This window comes from Dipteris shenzhenensis, chromosome 5 (assembly GCF_047967505.1).
Source record: "Dipteris shenzhenensis isolate YYH24624 ecotype China chromosome 5, Dip_SZ_1.0, whole genome shotgun sequence".
NCBI lineage: Eukaryota > Viridiplantae > Streptophyta > Polypodiopsida > Gleicheniales > Dipteridaceae > Dipteris > Dipteris shenzhenensis.
The window spans coordinates 14,823,753-14,845,680 of NC_141600.1; the positions used below are offsets into that span (position 1 = coordinate 14,823,753).

The 21,928-nt window shown below is 41.9% G+C and overlaps 1 protein-coding gene across 1 annotated transcript; it reads right to left on the reverse strand.

The window, feature by feature from the left end:
- Window positions 1–8,896: 8,896 nt before the first annotated feature.
- Window positions 8,897–9,901, reverse strand: LOC147901663 (uncharacterized). Its single transcript, XM_087374326.1, has 2 exons — window positions 9,561–9,901; window positions 8,897–9,470 (listed from the first exon to the last, which is right to left on the reverse strand). Exons 1-2 carry the CDS (start codon window positions 9,883–9,885, stop codon window positions 9,295–9,297), a joined length of 501 nt encoding a protein of 166 aa, XP_087230452.1. The 5' UTR covers window positions 9,886–9,901; the 3' UTR covers window positions 8,897–9,294.
- Window positions 9,902–21,928: the final 12,027 nt, after the last annotated feature.

Below are 21,928 nucleotides of genomic sequence, written 5' to 3' on the forward strand. Positions count from 1 at the left end.
AGAGGAGGAGAGGTTAGTGGGATATTGGAAGGGAATTCCAAGATGATTGGGTATCAAAATTTCCTATCATACAACCATTGCAATCTAAAAGTGATGAGCCATGAAAGTCTGCTATGTGTATAGCTTGTAGTTGTAAATTGGGTCAAAAGATCAAGTTGCAATTGAAGCTTGATACAATAGAGAAACATTTAGGAAAGGTGTATGAGAAAGAGCTAGTTGATGGAAATATGAAAACTCCTGCTCCATGGAAATCCAAAGATGAATGCCGGCATGTACAAAATATGTCTCAATATCAAGCTCATTTACTTCAACTAGAAGAGGATAAGAAGGCTGCAGCAGCTATTCACTGCTTATATGACAAAAAGTATGTGAAGGATTGCCAATCAACACTTGCACAATTTGCTATTGTATTACACATACTCTCCATAGGAAAGCCCATGTCAGACTATCCAAAGTGGCAAAATCCTTTGAACTTCATTGGACTTCAACTTCCACATTTTTCGACACATTATTGGAATGAGCCTTGTGGTTGGGAATTTGTTAAGTTCATGGCACACATAGTCAAGGGAAGGTTACAAGAGAAGCTAGAAAATGCCACATTTATTGCTATCTCACTTGATGAAGTGACCACTTGTGATAATAGTTCATGGGCATGCATTAATGCATATTTTGGGGAGGGACATGAGAGACAAGTGTGCTATGTGGGTATCTTCAAGCTACAAAGTAGTGCAGATTCAAATACTTTAGTGAGATTTATTTGTGATGCCATGACAATAGTTGGAGGGATGATCTTAAAAGATATGTCTCAGAAAGTTGTTTGTGTGGCTTCTTAGTAATGCATGGGCACCGAACTAGACTTTGTGTTCAATTGAAGAATAGTTATGCTCCATACATGGTGGGAATACATTGCATGGCTCATCGCACAAACTTGGCTTATAAGATTCTCAAAACTTTTGATCGTGTACAAAAGGTAGAGGATTTGGTGCAGAAAGCATATGCTTTTTTCTCAAGGAGTCCTAAATGACTCAATGAGTTTAAGGTGTTTGGAGATGGGATCAGCCAAAGTAAGAAGCTTATGAAGGAGGTTGATACAAAATGGATTTCACTCATGGGCCCGGTGCAGTGCTTGTATGAAGAATACAAATCAATCATTGGGGTTGTACATGAACTTGCTTGAAAGAAGGGGAAAGAAAGAGTGAAGGCCACAAGGTTGCTAGATCTTCTTACAGATGCTGAAACATTTTTGTATCTTGGTGGCCTACTTCCTATGTTCCATGAGATGAATCATTTGGTCAAAATAGCTCAACAAAGGGAGTACCACATCATGGAGTATACTGTAGCACAAAAGTTGGCATGCCTTCGATTAAATACTCTCTATGGAGAAAGCTCAAGCTTCTCAAGTGAAGAGTTTCATGAGTGGAATACTATGTTGGATGTTGGGAATGAGAATATCTATCTGTGCTATGATAAAAAAGGATATCTCTACATGAACTCCAAAGGTAAGTTGATAGAGATTTATGTCAGAAGAAAGGTGAAAGGACTTGATACATGTTAAAAAGTCAAACAACCAACCTTTCCACAGCTTATTAGCTTTTGTAAAGAAAGAGCGTGTTTCTATCTATACCACTTTAACAGATGAAATTCGAGAAAGATTTCCTAAAGACGAACTTCTAGAATCTTTTGCTATTGTTCACCCTTTGTATTAGAACAATGCAAGAGATAAAAAAACATTGTCGCTTTATTTTAAGAACAAGGTGCAAGTCATTTCAAATGAGTTTGGAAAAGGCATGGAGTTGCATGGTGATAGATTGAATGCACTACTTGATTCCAAAAGCTAATAAATCAGTCAGGCATCTTTGGGCAAACTATGTGGGAGCAATATAGTAAGATAGAACACCCATCAAAGCCCGGAGCCATGACTAGATTATGGAAAAAATTAGATTTATATCTATATTTGAAGGAGAGGATTTCATAATACTTTAAGCTTGTTGATCTATGCCAAACCATGATCCTTGGATCAGTTGAAGATCAGCGAGTGTTTAGTAGCTTGAGCTTCATTAAAAATTGCCTACGAAATAGGCTTGACAAAAATCTAGACACATGTATGAGATTGTACACTATGAAGCCTTATCTGGAGACTTTTCCATTTGAGGAGGCATATGCTTTGTGGGACTGAGATTGCCATAGAAGGGGTGGAAACAATACATCCTTGGATGATGAAAGACCATCAAATGACGTCGAAAGTTTCCAAATTTATGAGACTTAAATATGGTAAATTGTTTTATGCTTCTTTCTTGCCTTCCTTTTATGCAGGCGCTTAGTTCATTTTTGTTTTTGCTTGCAGATGGTATCTTTTTTGGTATGCAATACATCTTTTTCTTGACCCGAGGTGTCTATTTTTTAAGATATTTACTTCTTGAACTCTTTTATGTTATAAAGTTTTAAAATTATATTTACTTCTAAATGCTACTAATCTAACTGATATTGGAAATCAATTTTGATATACAAGATCTCTACACTTTATCTCAAGCACTCTTTTTGGTTAAGAAATGATGAAATCAATTTCTTAAGCATTAATGGCGTCTCTACAAACAACAAACATTGTCCATAATATTGAGGACTATTTTTGGTCATGTATGCTTCGATTGGTGCATGTATATTTTTTGGTAATTGTGATAGATTATTTAAAGACTCAATAGTTACTCAAACTAAGGGATTATTTTATTTCTAGCCTAAAACAAAGGTGAGTGAAGGAATTAAATGCTGAGAAGAGACTCCATATTATTTCACTCTTTGGCTCTAGGCATGGAGCTTGTATCATTATTGTTCTTTTTGTGCAGTGGTTGAGATAAAGCCAAGGAGATGCTTATGCCTTTTATGGAAAGGCTTGTTTCTTTCCTAATACTATCGTGCAAAAATCACAACTATATTGATCAGCTTCTTTGAAATTCTCATCAAGAGTTATTGGTCTTAATATAGTAGAAACTATGTAGTTATGCAATCAACAGGTGGTCACCTAATGGTGGCTTTGTCTTTTCTAGGGCTTTGCATCAAGGGGAAAAGAAAACTGAAATTGCATTCTATATGGTCAGCAAGTTTCTTTCAAGAACAAAGAGAAGCAGATACTTCATTTGATTTTTTGTGTACTAGTGTTACATCTTTTGTGTGAGAGAACCTTGCATTGAGGTTACTCATAATGTTTGTAAAATAGTAAATATTTCCAATGGCGTTAATATCTAGTTTAAGTATTTAGAAGGGTGCATATTATTGTTTGCTTGCTTGTTCTTAGAGATTTAATGGGATTTCTTTCAATTCCTATGGTTTTCTTAATCCTCTCTCTCTCTCTCTCTCTCATATTTTGTGGTGTTGATATGTTACAGAAACTGTGCTTTAGGAGCCTTTGTAGACCATTGGGGGAGAGGTCACAAGAATGAGATCTTCTTAATTGAGTTGGTGAAAACTTTAATAGTTTGTGTCACGCACCGTTCTTTCACAATCACGATCAAAATTGTAGCAAGATAATAATCACGAATGAACAAGAAGAGAGATTGCAATATGAATCAAATTGATGAGTCTTTACAATAATTTTGGAGAAGAATCACTTCTTGAAGGATCTCGATACCATCCGTCCACCCCCGAGCTATCTCACTCTCACTCTCACTCGCATGAAGATGTTCAAGGTAGCCTGAATGTCACATGTGGGGATTTGTCCAGTGCCAAAAGTGGTACTACAGAAAGACATTTCCCCCTCTTGGAAGAATACGTTGTGCTCAAATATGCATCGTCCCTGATGGAAGAAATTATTATAGCATGTGCTGCTCCTATAAACCTTTAATAGAAGCTGTAATAACTCTTTGATCCACAAGGGTAATTCACAAGAGGTAACTCCACTGCAAATCGAACATGTCGACTATTAATAAGCATATCGTCACATCAGCCAAAAGTTCTGGCCATGTTGAAGACTAGCCAATACTTATATACATCAAAAATAGCCCTAGTTTTAACATAAATCAAATGCGGACAATTGTGGAGGTAGTATGTACGAAATTACAACATTTCGAGAACCCTGGAACATTTAAAATTAAAGAAAGGTAATGTGTACAAAACACCAAGATGTGAAAAGAGTGGCAATTTTGGTAACAATTCATGTTCATGATGGAAAGAGGCTTTTGCATGAGAAACTTGCAGACTTGGTAGTGATGCCAAATAGCTAGCAGTGAAATCGCAAATCTGGAAATAGACCTGGAAAGGAGAACGGAAATGAGATGTAACTCTCAACCATTAACAAGTTACCTACAAATTAGTCATAAATCTCTACTTTCGGAAATGTAGCCACAGGAACAAGCCCACTGCTTGCATACATTAGAAAACAGCCCCCATGTGGGCCAACTTTGGAGGTATTATGAAGGAAACTATAAAGTTTAGAGAACCCCGAAACATGTAAAAATAGAAATGTGCATTAAGTGCAAAGATGTGAAAAGATTGGCAAATTTGGGAACATTAGATGTTCCAGATTGAAAGAATCTTTGTCAAGAAAAACTCGCCGAATAGGTAGTAGTGAAATTGCAAGTTGGGAACTGGATCTAGCAAGGACAACTAAAATTTTGTAGATAGGCACATAAGCCTAATGTTGGGGCTACCTTATAACCATGGTTAGGTGCAATTACCCATGATGAAGGATACCCCCCTTTGATGACCATGGGCCCATGATTAGTGTTGCTCCATGGATCAACGAGTAAAGATTAACTTATCATAACAGATACATTGTCTGCTGTTTCCAGGTTTTGTTCCTGGAATGTAATGCCCTTCACTAAGGAAATACTATTATTACAGTCGATGTAACATTCATTATTTCTTTTAAACTGTATCTAGAATACTTTTCTTGAGTTTTCTTACACTATCCCAAGTTGCATTGATGTTCTACGTATCCTTCCATTTAAGGAGATATTCTTGAAGTATTTTCCGGTGGCCCATGGGTCTGTCTTCCTTTACATTGAGAAGCATTCTTGCTCATGCGAAAGGATGGGTGTTTCACTGAGCTCAATAAAAGTCTCTTCCCCTACCAAATTGTCACTTTTAAGCAATAGTTTCTTTACCTAGCTAACATGAAGTACCAAATGCACTTAATATTCTTACATGGTGATAATAATGAGACAAAAGATTTCAATTTGACAAGTAATGTGAGATGAAAGATTTCGATTAGATCGATAATGTGAGACTAAAAGATTTCGATTAGTGAACTAATGTGAGATGCAAGATTTCTATTAGGCAACTAACATGAGACTGAAGAATGAGAAGGTCGGGCTCAATGAACTCAAAGATTTTGATTACCAAACTAACATGAGAGTGAATATTGAGAAGGTCGGGCTTAATGAACTCTCTCCCTATTTAATTGTAGTGCAAACACAACTAAGGGCCCATTATAAAATCTAGCCCCAAAACACTATACACCGATCCACCTACAATGAATATATGGCATACCCAAATAACTTTGGAATGCTTTTGTTCTATCTGAAATTGATGTTGGATGGCATCCTCTCAATCACTCTCACAAGAATCGCAATGCCTCAACGGAAGGCAAGGGAGCTCTGATACCATGACAAAATATGAAGAGGGGAGAGGAGAAGAGTGGCGATGAGGAGAGAGGGCACAGCTAGAGAGCACACCACAAATGACCAAATGTACACTAGATTTAGTTGAAAAAATAGAATATATACAAACCCTTTTAGGGTTAGGGTTAGGGGATCTAACCCTTTCCTTTATAGCACTCTATAAGGTTAGTGCTATGCACATATGATCACGTGATGGTGCTATGCACACATGATCACATGATGTTGAACGTGAACTCTCAACATCCGCGACCTTAGTCCAACTCCAAGCACCAGCCCGTCAACGTTCTCAGCACTCGACCGGCTCCTCACACAACGCAACTTTGCTCTGCATTGACAGAACATCACCCACATGCAACACGGCCCATCTACACGCAAAAGATCCAAGCAATTGTGCCCTGTCACCGTCAAACGACTCAGCCTATCTTCATCTATGTCTATCTCCTACAACAAGCACTGGCTCCCACTACGAGCATCGCCGCCTCCAACGAGTTGCACTGCAAGCTCATCTCCATTGACAACGAACTCTCTCCTTGACGTCTGCACCAGCCCATCAGTCCTGTAGCAAGGCGACTCCATCGACCTCCTGCTTAATACTTCTACTGCGACCCTGGCTGGGTGCTGCAGGCTCCATAGACTTGCACGCATGGGCGCTGCTCCCGCAACGAAGGGTGCCACAACAAACCTTTTGCCTACGGCTCTCCATCGACAGCCTCTCCAACCACTCAGATAGTAGCCCCTCCATGAAGAGGCTCCAACGAGCATCCACCATGCCATCTCCATCGACAAAGCCGACACACTACTCTAGTCCGCCTCAACTGCTCCAGCGGTTGCACTGCCTCCATATGCAAAATCGACACCAAAAGCAACAAATACGACTCATGGGCTTCACACAGCGCAACTCTTAGGACCCCACGGGCGACTCTCAGAACCCGACGTCGACTCCACGTAGGAGACAAAATCCTAAAGATTCTGGTTGCCCACGCTGCAACACGTGGCAGATCACAACCTATCCTCTCCCAGGTTCCATCCAACCCTGGACTTGGTACCAACGTGTCATGTGGCACCCTTATCTCCAAGTGCCACATCATCTACCACGTGGTAGCTGACTGCCACATCAACAGTCTAGCTATCTTAGCCATGTCATCAAGCCACCTCATCAGTTAACAATTGACCAATCAAAGCTGAGTCATCATTGCCAAGTCAACACCTACCACATAATCTTTGACTAGTCAATAGGCCATGTCATCACTCCGACCTCAGCACTGCCATGTGGCATTGCCCCTTGTCAAGCACAGTGACCTCCTGTCAGGCACACAAAGCCACTACATGTGCACCCAATCACCCAATCGACACATCATCACATAGTGCTTCCTAGGCATTGTCTCTCCACAGGAACAGTATTTTTTTTCTGCATGTGACTCGTAGTGCCACAATCATGCATTCCTCTCCTTACGCATAGGTGCACTAGCATCTTTCCTTTCCCATTGCCTACATTTATAGCCAACCCACACTTGAGATGTTCTAGATAAACAAGCGTTCAAAACAAATATCTCGACTATAAGTCTCCTTACGCATAGGTGCAAAAACATCTCTCCTTTCGCATTGCCTACATTTATAGCCAACCCAAACTTGAGGTTATTTAGATAAACAAGCGTTCAAAACAAATCTAGACTATTGTCTCTCCACAGGAACAGTATTTTTTTCTGCATGTGACTTGTAGTGCCACAATCATGCATTCCTCTCCTTACGCATAGGTGCACTGGCATCTTTCCTTTCCCATTGCCTACATTTATAGCCAACCCACACTTGAGATGTTCTAGATAAACAAGCGTTCAAAACAAATATCTCGACTATAAGTCTCCTTGCGCATAGGTGCAAAAGCATCTCTCCTTTCCCATTGCCTACATTTATAGCCAACCCAAACTTGAGGTTATTTAGATAAACAAGCGTTCAAAACAAATCTAAATTATAAGTTTCTTCCAAAACTAGTTGTTTAGTTGGGTTAATTTCCAACTGTTCCTTCATTTCCCTCACCCTTCTCTCTCCAAATTAAAGTAGCCTTTTTCAAATCTACATTGCAATTCAACTGAGCTATCACTACTTTGGATCTTTTATTTGAGCTACTGTTGAAAGTGTACTATTTCCATTAAATTTCGGACTTTCCCTTCATATGTCTTTAACTCTCTCAAAACTAAAGTTGCATTTTCTCGATCAAGCTTTCCTACGGCTTTGAACTTTGATTGCACTACTCTTTCCTACGGCTTTGAACTTTGATTGCACTACTCTTGCAACAGTAGTCCTTTCATTTATTGAAAGTGTACTATTTCCATTAAATTTCGGACTTTCCCTTCATATGTCTTTAACTCTCTCAAAACTAAAGTTGCATTTTCTCGATCAAGCTTTCCTACGGCTTTGAACTTTGATTGCACTACTCTTGCAACAGTAGTCCTTTCATTAAATGCAAGAATCAAGTTAAGGTTATGTGTAGGAAGCTTGCTACTAGAAAGTCTCTCTAGATGAAAGTTGTATAAGAACAAGATGAATTTTATTCATGTGGCTAGGAGAGAGAGAGAGAGAGAGAGAGAGAGAGAGAGGGGGGCGGAAGAAAACGGGATGGAAATAGCCATAATCAACAACCATTCCATTCATTCGACGCATCCAACCCCAAAACCAATTGCATATAACCACCCAAGCAAGCCAAAATAAAAATATCATCTCCACCAAAATTAACCTTTCACTATAGCCTTTCCTCTTGGCAAGCCAAAAACTCCTATAAAAAGCTCCCTAATAGGAAAGTAGCTATATAGGAAAAGCTCCTATATTGAAAAGATCACTAACCATCCAACGAACCCTCGAGCAACCCAAAGGATTTCACCAACTAGTCAAACTTGACCAGCCATCTCCATTTCCCAAACATAAGACCCTTGGTGCATGTATATGTCAAATCAACTTGGTTAGGTTTGCGCGTCCCGAGCACAGTGTATACTGTTTTCGTTCGTGTCTAAGATCTGCTAATTACCTGCATTGCTTCGTTGTATTCGATTAAGCAAATTATCAATCAATCACTCGACCAGCACAGCAGGATGCAGGAGGGTGGGGAGAGGGATTGTATATGAGGGTGGGGAAAGGGTCCTCAAAGTGACGGAAATGGAAAGTTGGAGAGAGATGCACAAGGGAAGGGAGAAGAAAACAGAGAGAGCATGTTTGAAAGAGAGCCATCACACTCCTAACAACACAGAAACACATTCCTACATCCAGGAAGGAGAGACTTGCACATACCAGCAGAACCCTGAATATGAATTTCTATTGCCAAACGTTTATACAGACAATGTGTACAAGGACGTCCCCCAATGCCGAGTGCTTCGCTTGCTTGCACCTTCCTCTGTGTGTTCTTTCCCCACACTGAGGTGCAAACAACCTCCATCGGCTTGTGGATGGCTCGTCCGTTTGATACTTTTCACACTTGACAAAAACACTGTCGCTAGAACAAGTGCTTGAACTCTTCTGAGCCGTTTTTCTTCTTCCTAACATTTGTACAAAGAGGGGAAAATCACATTTCAAGACTTCCAATCCTTGGATCAGAACCTCCGAGACCCTTGGCTTCCCAGCATGGCTTCCCAGCACAAGACAAACTTGTTGGTTGCGCCAGATCCTTGAGAAACCGACTCCGGATGGTACTGCTTCATCGTGGCTGCTGAATCTTTCGCAAAGCAGACTTCTTCGGGCGTGCAGGAACGATCTGCGGTGTTTTCTGTAGCTGCGAGGCAGGGGCAAACTGCGGCCTACGTTGCTTCGGGCTGCTCAGTTGCTGAAGCCCACCCTTATCTACGAGGGCGCTCAGATCAACGTTACCGGCTCCTGTTACGAGGACAGCGTAAACCTTGAGAAAGATCTAGAGAAAGAGACCTAGAATCTACGCGAGAATTTAGAAGGGAAGAGCACACGCACCGGAGCGAGGAGGAATGTTTTCCTCCTGCTTGCAGAACGGAGAACTGGCGGAGAGGCGGGGGCCAAAGTCGAGGTCGTCGTCAGAGAGGAAGGCATCGTCGAGGGCGAAGTCAAGCTCAAGATCGGGAGGGAGAAGGTCGAGATCTTGGTCGGGAGGAACGAAGCGCTCCTGGAGCCAAAACTCACGGAAGGCAGGGGAGGACTGGACGAGGCGCCACCATTCTGGGGAGAAATCCTCAGCCGCGAGGAAGGAAGCGGGGACGAAGAAGGGAGCGTTAGGGTTGAGGGTAGAAGAGAACAGAGGAGGTGAGCTCAGAATCGCCATAGTCAAAAAGCTTCACTTCCTCTGTCGTTGCAGATAACAGCGGAAGAAGACCCGTTCTTAAGCTCGCGGAGACGACGACCTAGCTGGCAGCACGTCACCCAACGCCCTTGTATCCAAGAACTTCAATCCAACGGGACGACGACAGCTGTCAGCCACGTTGCCCACGCCCTTGTCATTTCAGCATCATGGGTCCCACTTCTTTTAAATATCTCTTACGTGCAGGTCGTGCTCGATGCCGCGTCACCGTCCTTACCTTATTCACATTATCCCCATTTAATTAAGTTTTCAAGTCCACTTCTTCAACCCAGCTCGACCCCGGTTTTGGACCCTGGTCTAGGGTCGTGTGCCCCCGCGATAGGACCAGATGACACGTGCAGTGGAGTGAGGTCTTTTTTTTTTAACACTTTCATTTCTGCAGGGCAGTTCTAGGCTCACCTCTGAGTGGACCCTCCCCGCTTGTCTAGGGCGGTGTCCACCCTCAATTGGGCTAGGTGATGCGTGGAGTGGGGTGAGATTATTTGTAACAAAACAACACTTCCTTTTCTATGGGGCAGCTCCCTGCAACCTGCCCATGTCAAACCGGTTGTTATGCATTAGCCTTGGCGGGTAAGTATGAAAAAAAAAACCTTTCATTTCATCTTTGCTCATGGGCAAGACACCCCATGGTAGATCGATTGCTCGAGCAAGCCAAGCTAGTGCTCACGGAGAACTTTTACATTTATAGATAGAGAAAGCGTCAACTTTCCACCTCAAGTTTTTCCCAAAAATTTTCAAGTTTTAAGGCCAGTAAAATATGGAAACATTTATAAATAAAACAAGTTGAATAATGAGAATCATTCATAAGGCCTACCCAAGATCGAAAAAGAAAATGAATTGGATGCATAGCATGGAAAAGACGGTTGAAAGCGTGCACAGAGAGAGAGAGAGAGGGGGGGGGGGCAGGGGGGAAGGGGGCGGGGGGGAGAAGATGAAAAGAGAGGGGGGGGGGGGGAAGAGAGACAGAGAGAGAGAGAGATTCTAGGGTAGAAAATAGAAGTGAAAGCTGGTGAATGTCATTCACTAGCTTGCCCGAAATAAAAAGAAGAGAAAAACAGGGAGGAAATGGTGGAGATCACATGGTCCCAACAAATCACAAAAACAGCAATGAAAATATACAGAAAAATGAATTTTCCCTTTCGCAAGGGAGGGTGCCTTTACTAAGGCCTTCCCTAGAGGGCAGGCCTAAAATTGAAACGATAGGCCTTTCAGCTAGATTTGAAAACTCGAACTTTCATTGTACACAGTTTTTGTGAACACTAGTTGAATCCTTGAGGTGGAAAGCTGAGATACTCTTGTTCACGGTGTCGTAGGTCCTTAGTCTAGAGTCCCAATTTTTGGACTTTACATACTATAACCAATTAATTAATTTTTGATTAATTAATTAGTCTAGAGTCCCAATTTTTGGACTTTACATACTATAACCAATTAATTAAGTTTTGATACGACTTTCATCTTTGCTTAGAAGCAAGATACCCCTCGGGTAAATCGATCGCCCATAGCCACTCAAGCGAGCCAAGGCAAGGAGTCCAAGACAAGGAATCCAAGAGCTGGAATCTGAGATACTCTTCTTCACAATGTCGTAGGTCCTTAGTGTAGAGTCCCAATTTTTGGACTTGAATTCTAGCTCCTACTACCTAGAACCTTGGATATTTGCCCTTAGGATGAAATCCGTTCACACCCTCCTCCCCCTTAAAAATATAACAAATGACAACTTAGAACCTTAGGCCCTTATGTGATGGAAGGGACGCAAGGGAATTCATACGACATACGACCTTCCCTTATTCCATGAAAAGAGCCTCTCAGAAATACATCGAAAATACTCCCAATTTTCTCTCCTTTTGTCCGACAGCACCTTGTTCTCACCCTCAATGTGGTCTCTCCCTACTTCCTCTCTTGCTTAATCTATGCACATGTACTTATGATTTTTAGAGCTCACAACTTGTGACGAAAACTAGTTTTCCAATTGAAAACCATATGAAGAAAGGAAAGTGTTTCTAGAAAGAATTCCCTTGTATGACATCAGGCCATAGTACATGGAGTGTTCAATAAAAGGTGTTTTCTAAGGAATACAAAAACCATACAAGGTCACCTTTTCATGTACCTCTAGGCTTTTAGACATACTATGCGTGATTTTGCATTTGGGCTCAGTTTTGTGTAGGTCAAGCTAACCTTCTAGGTTTGGCCCGCTCACACTTGCATGCAATTCAAGAGATATTTCATACTCGTTGATTACATCTAACACTTATTGTTGCATGGAACTTGCTCCTCATGATTCTCTGCATATTAATAACTATATACCCATAGTAAAGTAGTCCACCAACTTGTTTGGCAAGTTATAACTAAGATGGCCCAAAACTTGGAGGTATTTTGGCATTCTTGGGGAAAAGCATTGAGCAACAAATGTGTGGGTACTCATTGATCAAAATAGCCTAACAAAGTGAAGCTCTCATAGAAGGCAATTGAAACCCAAACAATCAACTCCCAATGCTTGGTAGTTGTGGTAGGGCAGCACAACATAACCATGTTGAATCCCTTTAATGCAATCTCCTCTCCACCCTCAAGACTCCCAACTTCCAAGGTCACTTGAACATTGGAATGGCAAGTCCAATTCTCTCCCATGCTCATTTTATACTCACCATGAGTTAGGTCCAAATAAGTATTGGTTGGGAACAACACCTTGTTTGTTTATTATTTGTGTTCCTCCAATATTTGGCCACCTATATACGTGTTTGTTTGTGTTTCGAAATTACAAAATTCATAGTTCTATCGGACAGATCTTATTTATATTCTAAGTCTCATAAGGCACATGCATCTCACATGGTTTGATATCAATTTGTGTGATCTCATCTTTGTCTGTCTCTTTCTCATTGGGTACTAATAAATAAGTTCAAACCCTCCCAACAAGTTGCATCAACCTTTTCGAAAGTTAATGTATTTTTCCTTTAAAGTACATAGAGTAGCTTTGGTCAAAATCTAGAAGCTATAAATTGACAATAAATGGAAACATGTGGCTTATTTGTGTAGAATATATTCTGCACAAAGAACATACCATTATGTATCCCTCTACAAGACATTCATTTTAGTGGCATTTTTATTCTCATAGAAAATATTAACACATCCATTATATTCAAGATATCAAATGGACAAAGGTTTCCCATGTAGTTTCTCAACTATTCATTAGGAAACTCTTGGAAAGAGAGCACGTAACATCAAGATTATATGGACTTTAAGCTACAATCCAATGCATCACATTAACTTCTCAAAGTTGTAGCCTAGTATACGGCACATAAAGATGAGCTCACACTTAGTTTGCATGCCTCCATAAATTTTTCATTTTTTAAAATCTAACAAAAATCTCAAAAATGGTCCCAAGTTATTCATCACAAGTAAGTTCACCTCAAAAACAAACATGCTTCCAAAAAAATTAGAACCTCGAGCCCAAATTGCGCTAAGCCCATAACCAAATCAATTCAACCATCACAAGACCATGCCAAAGTAGCATCCTTGAGAATCAAAAGCCCATAGAGACCTAACTCTAACATACCTCAATGGACGAACCTTTCCACTAGTCTATTACTTATTAACAAAAGGTTATCTTATTCTACAAACAAACACATAACCAAACCAACATACTAAGTAAGAATCATAAGATAAAACCCAAGCCTATCACTCTTGAATGACTAGCAACATATGATTTGCCAAAAAAGTCCATTGGCAGTCAGCTCCTAAACCCTACAACCCAAACCACGACAACACTACAACAATCTAGTATGTTGGCTAAAATAATCAAAAGACATGACACTGAAAACATAAGCATCACTCAGATAGAGAAACCAAGCTAGGAAAAGCAACCCTTGAAGCACTAGCCAAAAGAAAGAAAAAGAAGAACACTCGAGAGAGCAACTTGCAAGACAAATTGTTGACTTGGGTCAACAAGTATGCAACCTAAGTCCTGATGACTAGCACCTAGGTTGGATCACCAAGGGCCAAGCAGCAAACACCCGAGCAGCCAAGTTTTATAGCAGGAAGATAGCAGGTGGTCCAATCATGTTTGCAGTGGTAGTTGATTCCAAAAGGATTTTAGGAGGTTGGTTCAAAAAACCACCGAGTCAGATATTACGTCTTAGATTATTTATGTAATGAGTCCCACTAGAATGGACTCACTCTGTTACTCACCCTTTTGCTCAGATGTTGCGATTCAAGTCCTATTATTGCTTTGATAGAGGTCTGAGTCTTAGGTTAAGGCAAGCACCCACAACAAGTGTTGCATGAACACCATCCTATAGTTGTGGCTATTTGCAACAGGCCAAGGTTCCCTTTACTTGATATAATAGGCCCCCCCAGCAAGAAAAATGACACTATTAATTAATTTCTATGTGTGGGAGGGGGGGCGAGCACAATGAATTAAGATAAGGGAGGAGTCACAATTAACAAATAGGTCCCAAGCAAAGTCTAGAAGGTTGGAAGATCTAGAAGGATCTTAACTTCCCTCAGCAAGTATATAAGGGGACGGGGGAGGGGTAGCAGAGAATAGGGGCTGTGAAAGCCTCCCTCGTCAGAAGAAGGAAGAACAGCAGGGGGGTCCTGAGTGGAGGGAGGGGGAGGGGAGGGAGAGGGAGGGTTGAGCACAGGGGAGAGGGAGGGGAGGGAGAGGGAGGGAGGGTTGAGCACAGTGGAGGGAGAGGGAGGGATCATGACAATTGTGAGAGCATTGCAACTGTGAAGACATGGGGGTGAGTTCAAGTTTTCCCTCTATGTTTAGATGGAGTGACAAAGAATGGAGAGACAAATGACTCGCCATAGTTTGGGGAGAGTTTTGATGACCTCACTGATTGTCTGGAAGGGGGGGATAACTTTGCAGTTGTTGCAGATTCTGGGGAGAACGAGGAAGATGAGCCATACTTTTTGTTGCATTGCACAAAAGCTAAGTACAGGGTTGAGGAAATATTTAAGGATAATTGGGGAACAACCTATGAGAAGTGGGATGTAGTAGTCGGAGCTTTTTGGTACAAAAAAACATCCAAGAGAGGCTGCAATTACAAGCTGCTACATAAGAGTCCACAAACATGTGTGTACTCTCATCTAGTAAGAGCTATTAAGCTTCAGATGCAAACTGTGCCACAATGAAAGAAGGGCAAGAGTGTCTTCAAATTGGATTTAGACACGCATGAGCACATTTTGGGGTGTCTTGGAGCAGTGGACGAGGACGACTAAGATAGTACTAAGAAAATGTATGTAGTCTCATTGCAAGGAAACAATATGTACACTTGTCCTACAAAATGGAATTTGTATTTGAGACTATGCTTCTTTTTAGTATATCCCAAACAACCACCGTCACTACAAGGCATAGGCCGTTTTCCGATGGAAATACCGACCTTTTTTACAACTAAAAGTTTTTTTTTGACAGGCGCAAAGGTCGCTATTTACATCGCTATTAACGTCAAAAAATAAATGTCGCTATATAAGTGTCGCTATATAGTGTCTCTAGTAAACATCACTATATAGCAACACTGGTAAAGTGTCGCTATATAGCGACCCTTAACGGAACTATTAATAAAAGATTAGTGGGGCTAAATAGGGCCACAACAAAATTGCTCAAACGAGCCGAGAGACAAAGGTTGGATGCTATATAGCAACCCTTAACAGAACTATAAAAAAAACATTAGTGGGGCTAAATAGGACTAAGAGAAAGAAGCATATACATGCTGAAGTATATACAACCTTGTTTGTTACAAAATTTCCCTTTCTAAAAGGGTGATACAAAATCGCTCAAACGAGCCGACATACAAAAGCATATACATGTTGAAGTATATACAAACTACTACTACTACTACTGCTGCTGCTGCTGCTATTACTGCTATTACTACTACTACTACTACTACTACTACTACTACTACTACTACTTCTACTACTACTACTATTGCTCATCCAAATCGTCGTCGTCGTCGTCACACTAGCCTGATCCCTAGCCCTTGTGAGCTACGCCTGACCCCTGGCCCTCGTCAAAGCGGTGTAAGCCAAATCCCTCGGGAGTTGCCTCCTCGTCATCACCGCTCACCTCCACTGATGGGACGTTCAAGCTTGCACCCTAAGAGTGAAACCATATTAATTGGAAATTAGATTGGAACTTAAAGCATAAAACGATTTAAAAAGTGAGATTACAAGTAGGAGTAGACTTATACCGTTTAAGCAGCCACCTCAGCTAAATCGATTGTCGCTCCCACCGCCTCCATCTCAATAAACCACGGTTTTGCTCCTATGCGAAATGCGTATCTCGTCTCTTTGTTTGTGAGAAGGCGACCGATTGCATCTTATTGTGGGCCCAATTTATGAGAGTTAGATAAAGTGCATGCAATATGTATAAAACAAATAGAACAATAAATTAAATGAGAAGAAGTAGACTTACCACCCATGACTCGAATGCCAACCGTCTGCCTGCACCAAAGTACAGAGCACCTATGATATTCAACTATCTCCTCGCAGCCCTCCTCTAACTTTCGAACTTTTGGGGTTGATCCCTATACTCCTTTAAAAACTTCTAGTCAGCTTTGTCTGCCCAGTTGGGTTTAGCCTTCCCCTTTGTGATGGAAGTTCGCAAGGTTCACCTACGATGGTTCAAGACAGCACACATGCACTCTCGCATGTAATCCTCATTGAACTCCCAATTTGGGGGGTTAGGGTATTGTCTTTTCAATCCCTCGATGACTAACTTCTTCTTTTCGTCATCTTGGTACTGCCAGCTAGTAGCTATGCTGCTCTTGAAGTGGTGGCTCATCAACCGCCTCATGGTGGCCAGCACTTCTGAGCCCTTCTTATTTTCTATTATCTCTCCACCCCTAGTGATTTCATAGTACATGTCCTCAAGCAGGAAAGGAGGAGTCATAGGAGTGGTAGAGCTAGTGGTACTGTGAGTGCTGACGGAGGGAGGGGAGTGGGAGAGGGCAAGGGACCTGGGTCTCATGACCAAGTGGAGACCAGTAGGGATGTGAGTGTGCTGACTCATCTACATCTCCCGAGTCACCACAACAGCCTCGACTCTTCCTTCCCTTATGATGGGGATGCCCAGGTGATGACCCCTCAGTCGAAGGGGCTAGAGGGGATGGCTGTCAAGTAGGTCCAGCTGTCAGTGTAGGAGAGGGAATAGCTGAGGTCCTATGGGATAGCTCAGAGAGAAGAATCTCACTGCCTCCACATCGTTCATTTGTGTGACAAACTTGTCGGACTCTCGACGAAGCCATGGGCTACTAGCAAAGGAGCTCCCTGAGGGGTAGTCACAATGCTAGGTCCAAGAGGAGTCGTCCCAAGGGTAGTCGTAGGGGTAGGCCCTTGAGGAGTCGGCTGAGTGGAATCAAAGTCCTTTGGAGAGTACAGATCATGATGTCTCCTCTTACGAGGGTTTTCATACTCATTGGACGTGCGACGTGATCCCATGTCTAATTTTGGGGGATTGGACAAACACAGACACAAACACAAAAAAAAAAAAACAAGAGCGGGTAAGAAATGGAAAGACAATTAATTACTTAAGACAAATAAGAAATTCAAACTCAAGAAATTATTAAAAGACAATAAATTACTTAAGAAAATTATGAAAGGACATCAACACAGAAAGGACAATTATTTACTTAAGACAATTATGAAAAGCCAGTTTTGAAAGGACAAATATATATAAAAAATATCGCAAAAAATACTATTGTTAAACAAGAGTTCTGATATACAAAAAGAGAGTGCAAAATCTGTCTCCCAAAGTATGCTTAAGCAAAATTTGTCTCCAAAATAGACATTCTCCAAAAATGCAATAGTGGAGGAGGTCTACTGCTCTGCATGTAAGAAAACAATACAACGTCTCTGCTCAACAGATAACAGGATCTCGTATGCAAGAGAGAAAAGCTGATAGTATGGAGAATCAAAAATTTGATTACTGTAAAACCGATACAATAGATGGAACTACCTCCCAGCCATGCGCTCCTATGAGAAGCTTCGATGGCATGTTGGAAACAGTAGAGGACGGAGGCTGGATGCTAAGGAATCAGGGTTGCTGTAGCTAGTGATAAATATGGGCTTCACGGGCTTGCTCTTATATAGCCACCAATCGTGTCGGTTAGACCCAATTGGGTGACCAACCCAGTCCGCCCAAAATGGCCGACTGGGGGTCAAAATAGGCCACCGACCACACGATAGAACCATGGCGCAAAATAGAGCAACTGACCTAATGGTCGCCGTTCGCGGCCCAGAGCCATTCGGAATCCTCTAGGGCTCCAAACGGGCCCCGCAACCCGAGAGTGGGCTGCCCTGGGAAATGCTCCGTCTACCCTCGGTGCGGTCAGTCATGGGATGCCTTCTCGCACTTGCATGTAGCCTAGTTGGCAGTGTGCCAACTCTATCTGAAGCTGTCCAGCCATCAGGCCACACATGGCCTCCATCTGGTGTCCAAACCAGGACCTACTGGATAACCAAGATACTCAAATGCCTTCTCCTCATATGGGGGGCTTACAAGTAGAGTTAGCTAGTTCCCGCGTAGTTACACGAGAGTGGAGCATTGATATCTAACACTGCATTACTGTTCGAGGTACTTTCCTCCTCTGAGCTGCTAGGTGGGTCACTGGGGACCTCATCTTCCACTTCTTCTAATATGAGATCATACTCTTCACAGATTACGTACTGGGTCCCCGTGAAGGCGTCTACACAACCCATTATGTCCTTTATACATTCATCTTTGGTGCTCCAATGGTCATGGCAGTCTCTCAAAAACCTATGGAGATCTCGTAGGTTGTGTCATGTGTTCCTCAATCGCCCCTGCTCCACGTGCCTATGGTGAGGACCCCACCCAAGTACACGCACTTGGACGTTGTACTTCACCCAGTCTGTATCGTGCGCAATGTTCTCTGCTACATGTAATAGCAGAGAAGAGATGTCCCGAATCACTCCAACATGGGGAACCGGGTTGGGGTTTTGGGAGAACAGCCGTGGGTGAATGCATGGTTGTTCCATTTAGAATCTGTTTGAAAAAAAAAGAACCAAATATAGCTAAGGAGCAAAAGAAAAAATAGGAAAAGGTTCTTGAGAAAAGAGAGGAAAAAAGAGGAGGAAAAAAGAGAGAAGGAAAAAGCAGAAAAGAGAGAAAAAGCGGGGAAAAAAGAGAAGGAAAGAGGATGAAAAAGTGAGAAAAGAGGATGAAAGAGAGGGGAAAAGAGAGGGAAAAAGAAGAAAAGGAAGAGGGGAAAAGAGAAGGAAAAAAGAGAGGGGAAAAGAAGAAAAGAGAGGAAAAAAGAGAGGGGAAAAGAGAGGAAAAAAAAGAGGGGGGGGAAGAGAAAAGGAGAGAAAGCATATGTTTATGCTTATGCATGAGCATATGAGCATATGCTCATGCATAAGCATAAGCATCTACTTTAGCATATGCTTATGAAAAGAGAGAAAAGAGGACAAAAGAGAGGGGAAGAAAACAAGGAAAAAGAAGAGAAGGAAAAGATTGAGCATATGCTTATGAGCTAATGTATAAGCATGAGCATATGAGCATATGCTCATGCATAAGCATAAGCATATGAACATATGCTCTTTAGCATATGCTTATGAGCATAAGCATATGGAAAAGAGAGGAAAAGAGAGGGGAGTAAGAAGAGGAAAGAAGAGAGGGAGGGAAAGAGGCTTTATGGTGGGAGGAAAAGAGGGGAAGAGGGGAAGAAGAGGAAATAAGAGAAGTGAGGGGAAGAGAGGGTTCCTACGCTCATCATTGCAGCTAGTGCTTAAGGCGCTAGTTGCAAGCCAATGCAAATCACAAAAATAAAAATAGGAAAAGAGAGGAAGCACTTTCTTCTTGGAAAAATCCCGCTCGGTGTTTCGTGGTCTGACCCTACAAAAGAGAGGAAACATAGCATTTTTTAGATAACTAATTAGAGAAAGGAGGAGTTTGGAGAATCAACATTCCAAAGGGATTGGATTGAGGGGACAAGCATAAGCCTACAAACAAGGAGAAAGCACGAAAGGAAGGGAAAGAGGAGGAAAAGAAATACCAAAAAAAGAAGAGGTGAGTGTTGTTTCTTTCACAAATCTCGTTTTTTGTCCTTCAACTTTGAAAATCAACATGAAAATTAGCACATAGGCTTAGCAATGCACGGAGAAACATGCTTCAACACTCACAAAACAAAATCTCATAAAAAACGAACCTACATTTCTTAAAAAGACACACCTTCTTGATAAACTTCCTTTCACATGAGCAAAGAGGGAGAAGGGTGGAGAGGGAGCATAAGTGCTAGGAGAGGGGCTAGGTAGGGGTGAAGAGTGTGGGGAAGAGGTTGGAGGAAAGCAAGGTCACCAAATATAAGGCTGGAGGAGAGATTTTTGCTTTTTTCACAGTAGAGTTGTGTTTGTAGGCATCGCTCGGGGTTTCAGGTTTTAGCCCCCAGCGTCACTATATAGCAACGCTAGTTAATCGCTATATAGTGACACTATATATCCTAAAAGCATCACTATATAGCAATGGAACAGAGCATAACGTCAGTATATAGTGACGGTTCATGGCACTTAATCTAAGGAGAGAAGGAAGGAGCTCATGGGTGGCTATTTTTTGGATCTTAATGTATTTCCTTGCATTTTGTGTTGTGATTTTGGAGGTGTGCAGATGGAAAGGACGAGTGGTCATCAGATGATGCGCCAATGCCTGGGACCGGAGAGTGGCTTACGGAGAGGCTGTATTGTCATTGCACTCATTGCAAGCAAGAAGTACGACATCAATGCCATATTGTCATGTGCCACTTGCGGATTTTTGGGGAGGAGCCCACACCAGTACCCATTGTTGGTGGTGCACGTGGTGATGGATCATCGGTAAGTCAATGCTATTTGAGTTCGTGATTAATATTGCATGTGTACACGACACAGAACCTTGAGACAAGATCTTATATTTACACGAAACCTTGAGACAAGATGAGGAGGGTGGTGAGGGTGCGTTTATACCTTCACACTTTGAGTAGGAGGATAGTCTCTCAGATGTGCCAGATGATGACGAGGGTATGGTGGACATGATGGATTCTATTTTTAGGGGCACTACATCACATGTACACGTGATGCCCGAGTCTAAGGCCAATATACAAGAGTTGCAATCAACACAGTTGTACGAGGGTGTTGGGATGTCAAAACTACGGGCTTGTCTCTCAAACTTGAATCTACAAGCAAAGTATGGGTGGTCGGATACAAGTGTCTCGGCCTTAATAAGGTTAGCTCCTGCATTAATTTATCTCATTATTTGGATATTGTTTGTTTTGAGAATCATCAATATAGTTTCTCATTATTCGAAGCCTATGCATGTTTGAATTGCGATAGGTTTCTCTAGAAGATGCTACCTGTACCCAATACCATGCTTGCATCAAGAGATGAAGCGAAGAAGATGGTGACAACACTGGGTATGGAATATGATACCATCCATGCTTTCCGTAATGATTGTATTCTCTTTTGTCATGAGCATGGAGATTTGGCTAGTTGTTCGGAGTGTGGGGAACAATGATATAGAGATGACTTGCTGTGGAGGTTAAAGGTCACTATGCCTTTACCCCGGTTATGTACAATACTCAAATGCATATATAAATGAATGAAAAAGAAGATTAGGGTGTTCTGCACCCACCAAAACTTGTGTGGCTCTCTGTTTCTCTCTCTCCCTCTTCTATTCTTGCTTCCATTGAGAGCACTCTCAACTGGTATCAGAGCCCGGGTGATCTAGCTGAGCATGCTTGAATGCTTGGAAGCTCAGCAGCTCTATGGGAGGAAGGAGAAGCTCTGTGGGAAGCTTTGTGGGTGACTTTACTTGCATCTGAGTGTGTAGAGACTTTGGAGGAACCTTTGGAAAAGTCACTTTGGTTTTGCGAAGTGGTTTTGAGAGCCTGTTAAGTGTTTTTCAAAGAAAAAGTCGTTTTTTGAGCTTTTCCATGTTCCGTTCGATGACAGAGACTCCGTATTGACTTGTAGAGGCAACTATTGCTTTCTTTTGGTGTCCACTTCACTTTAGGAGCTTGGAAAC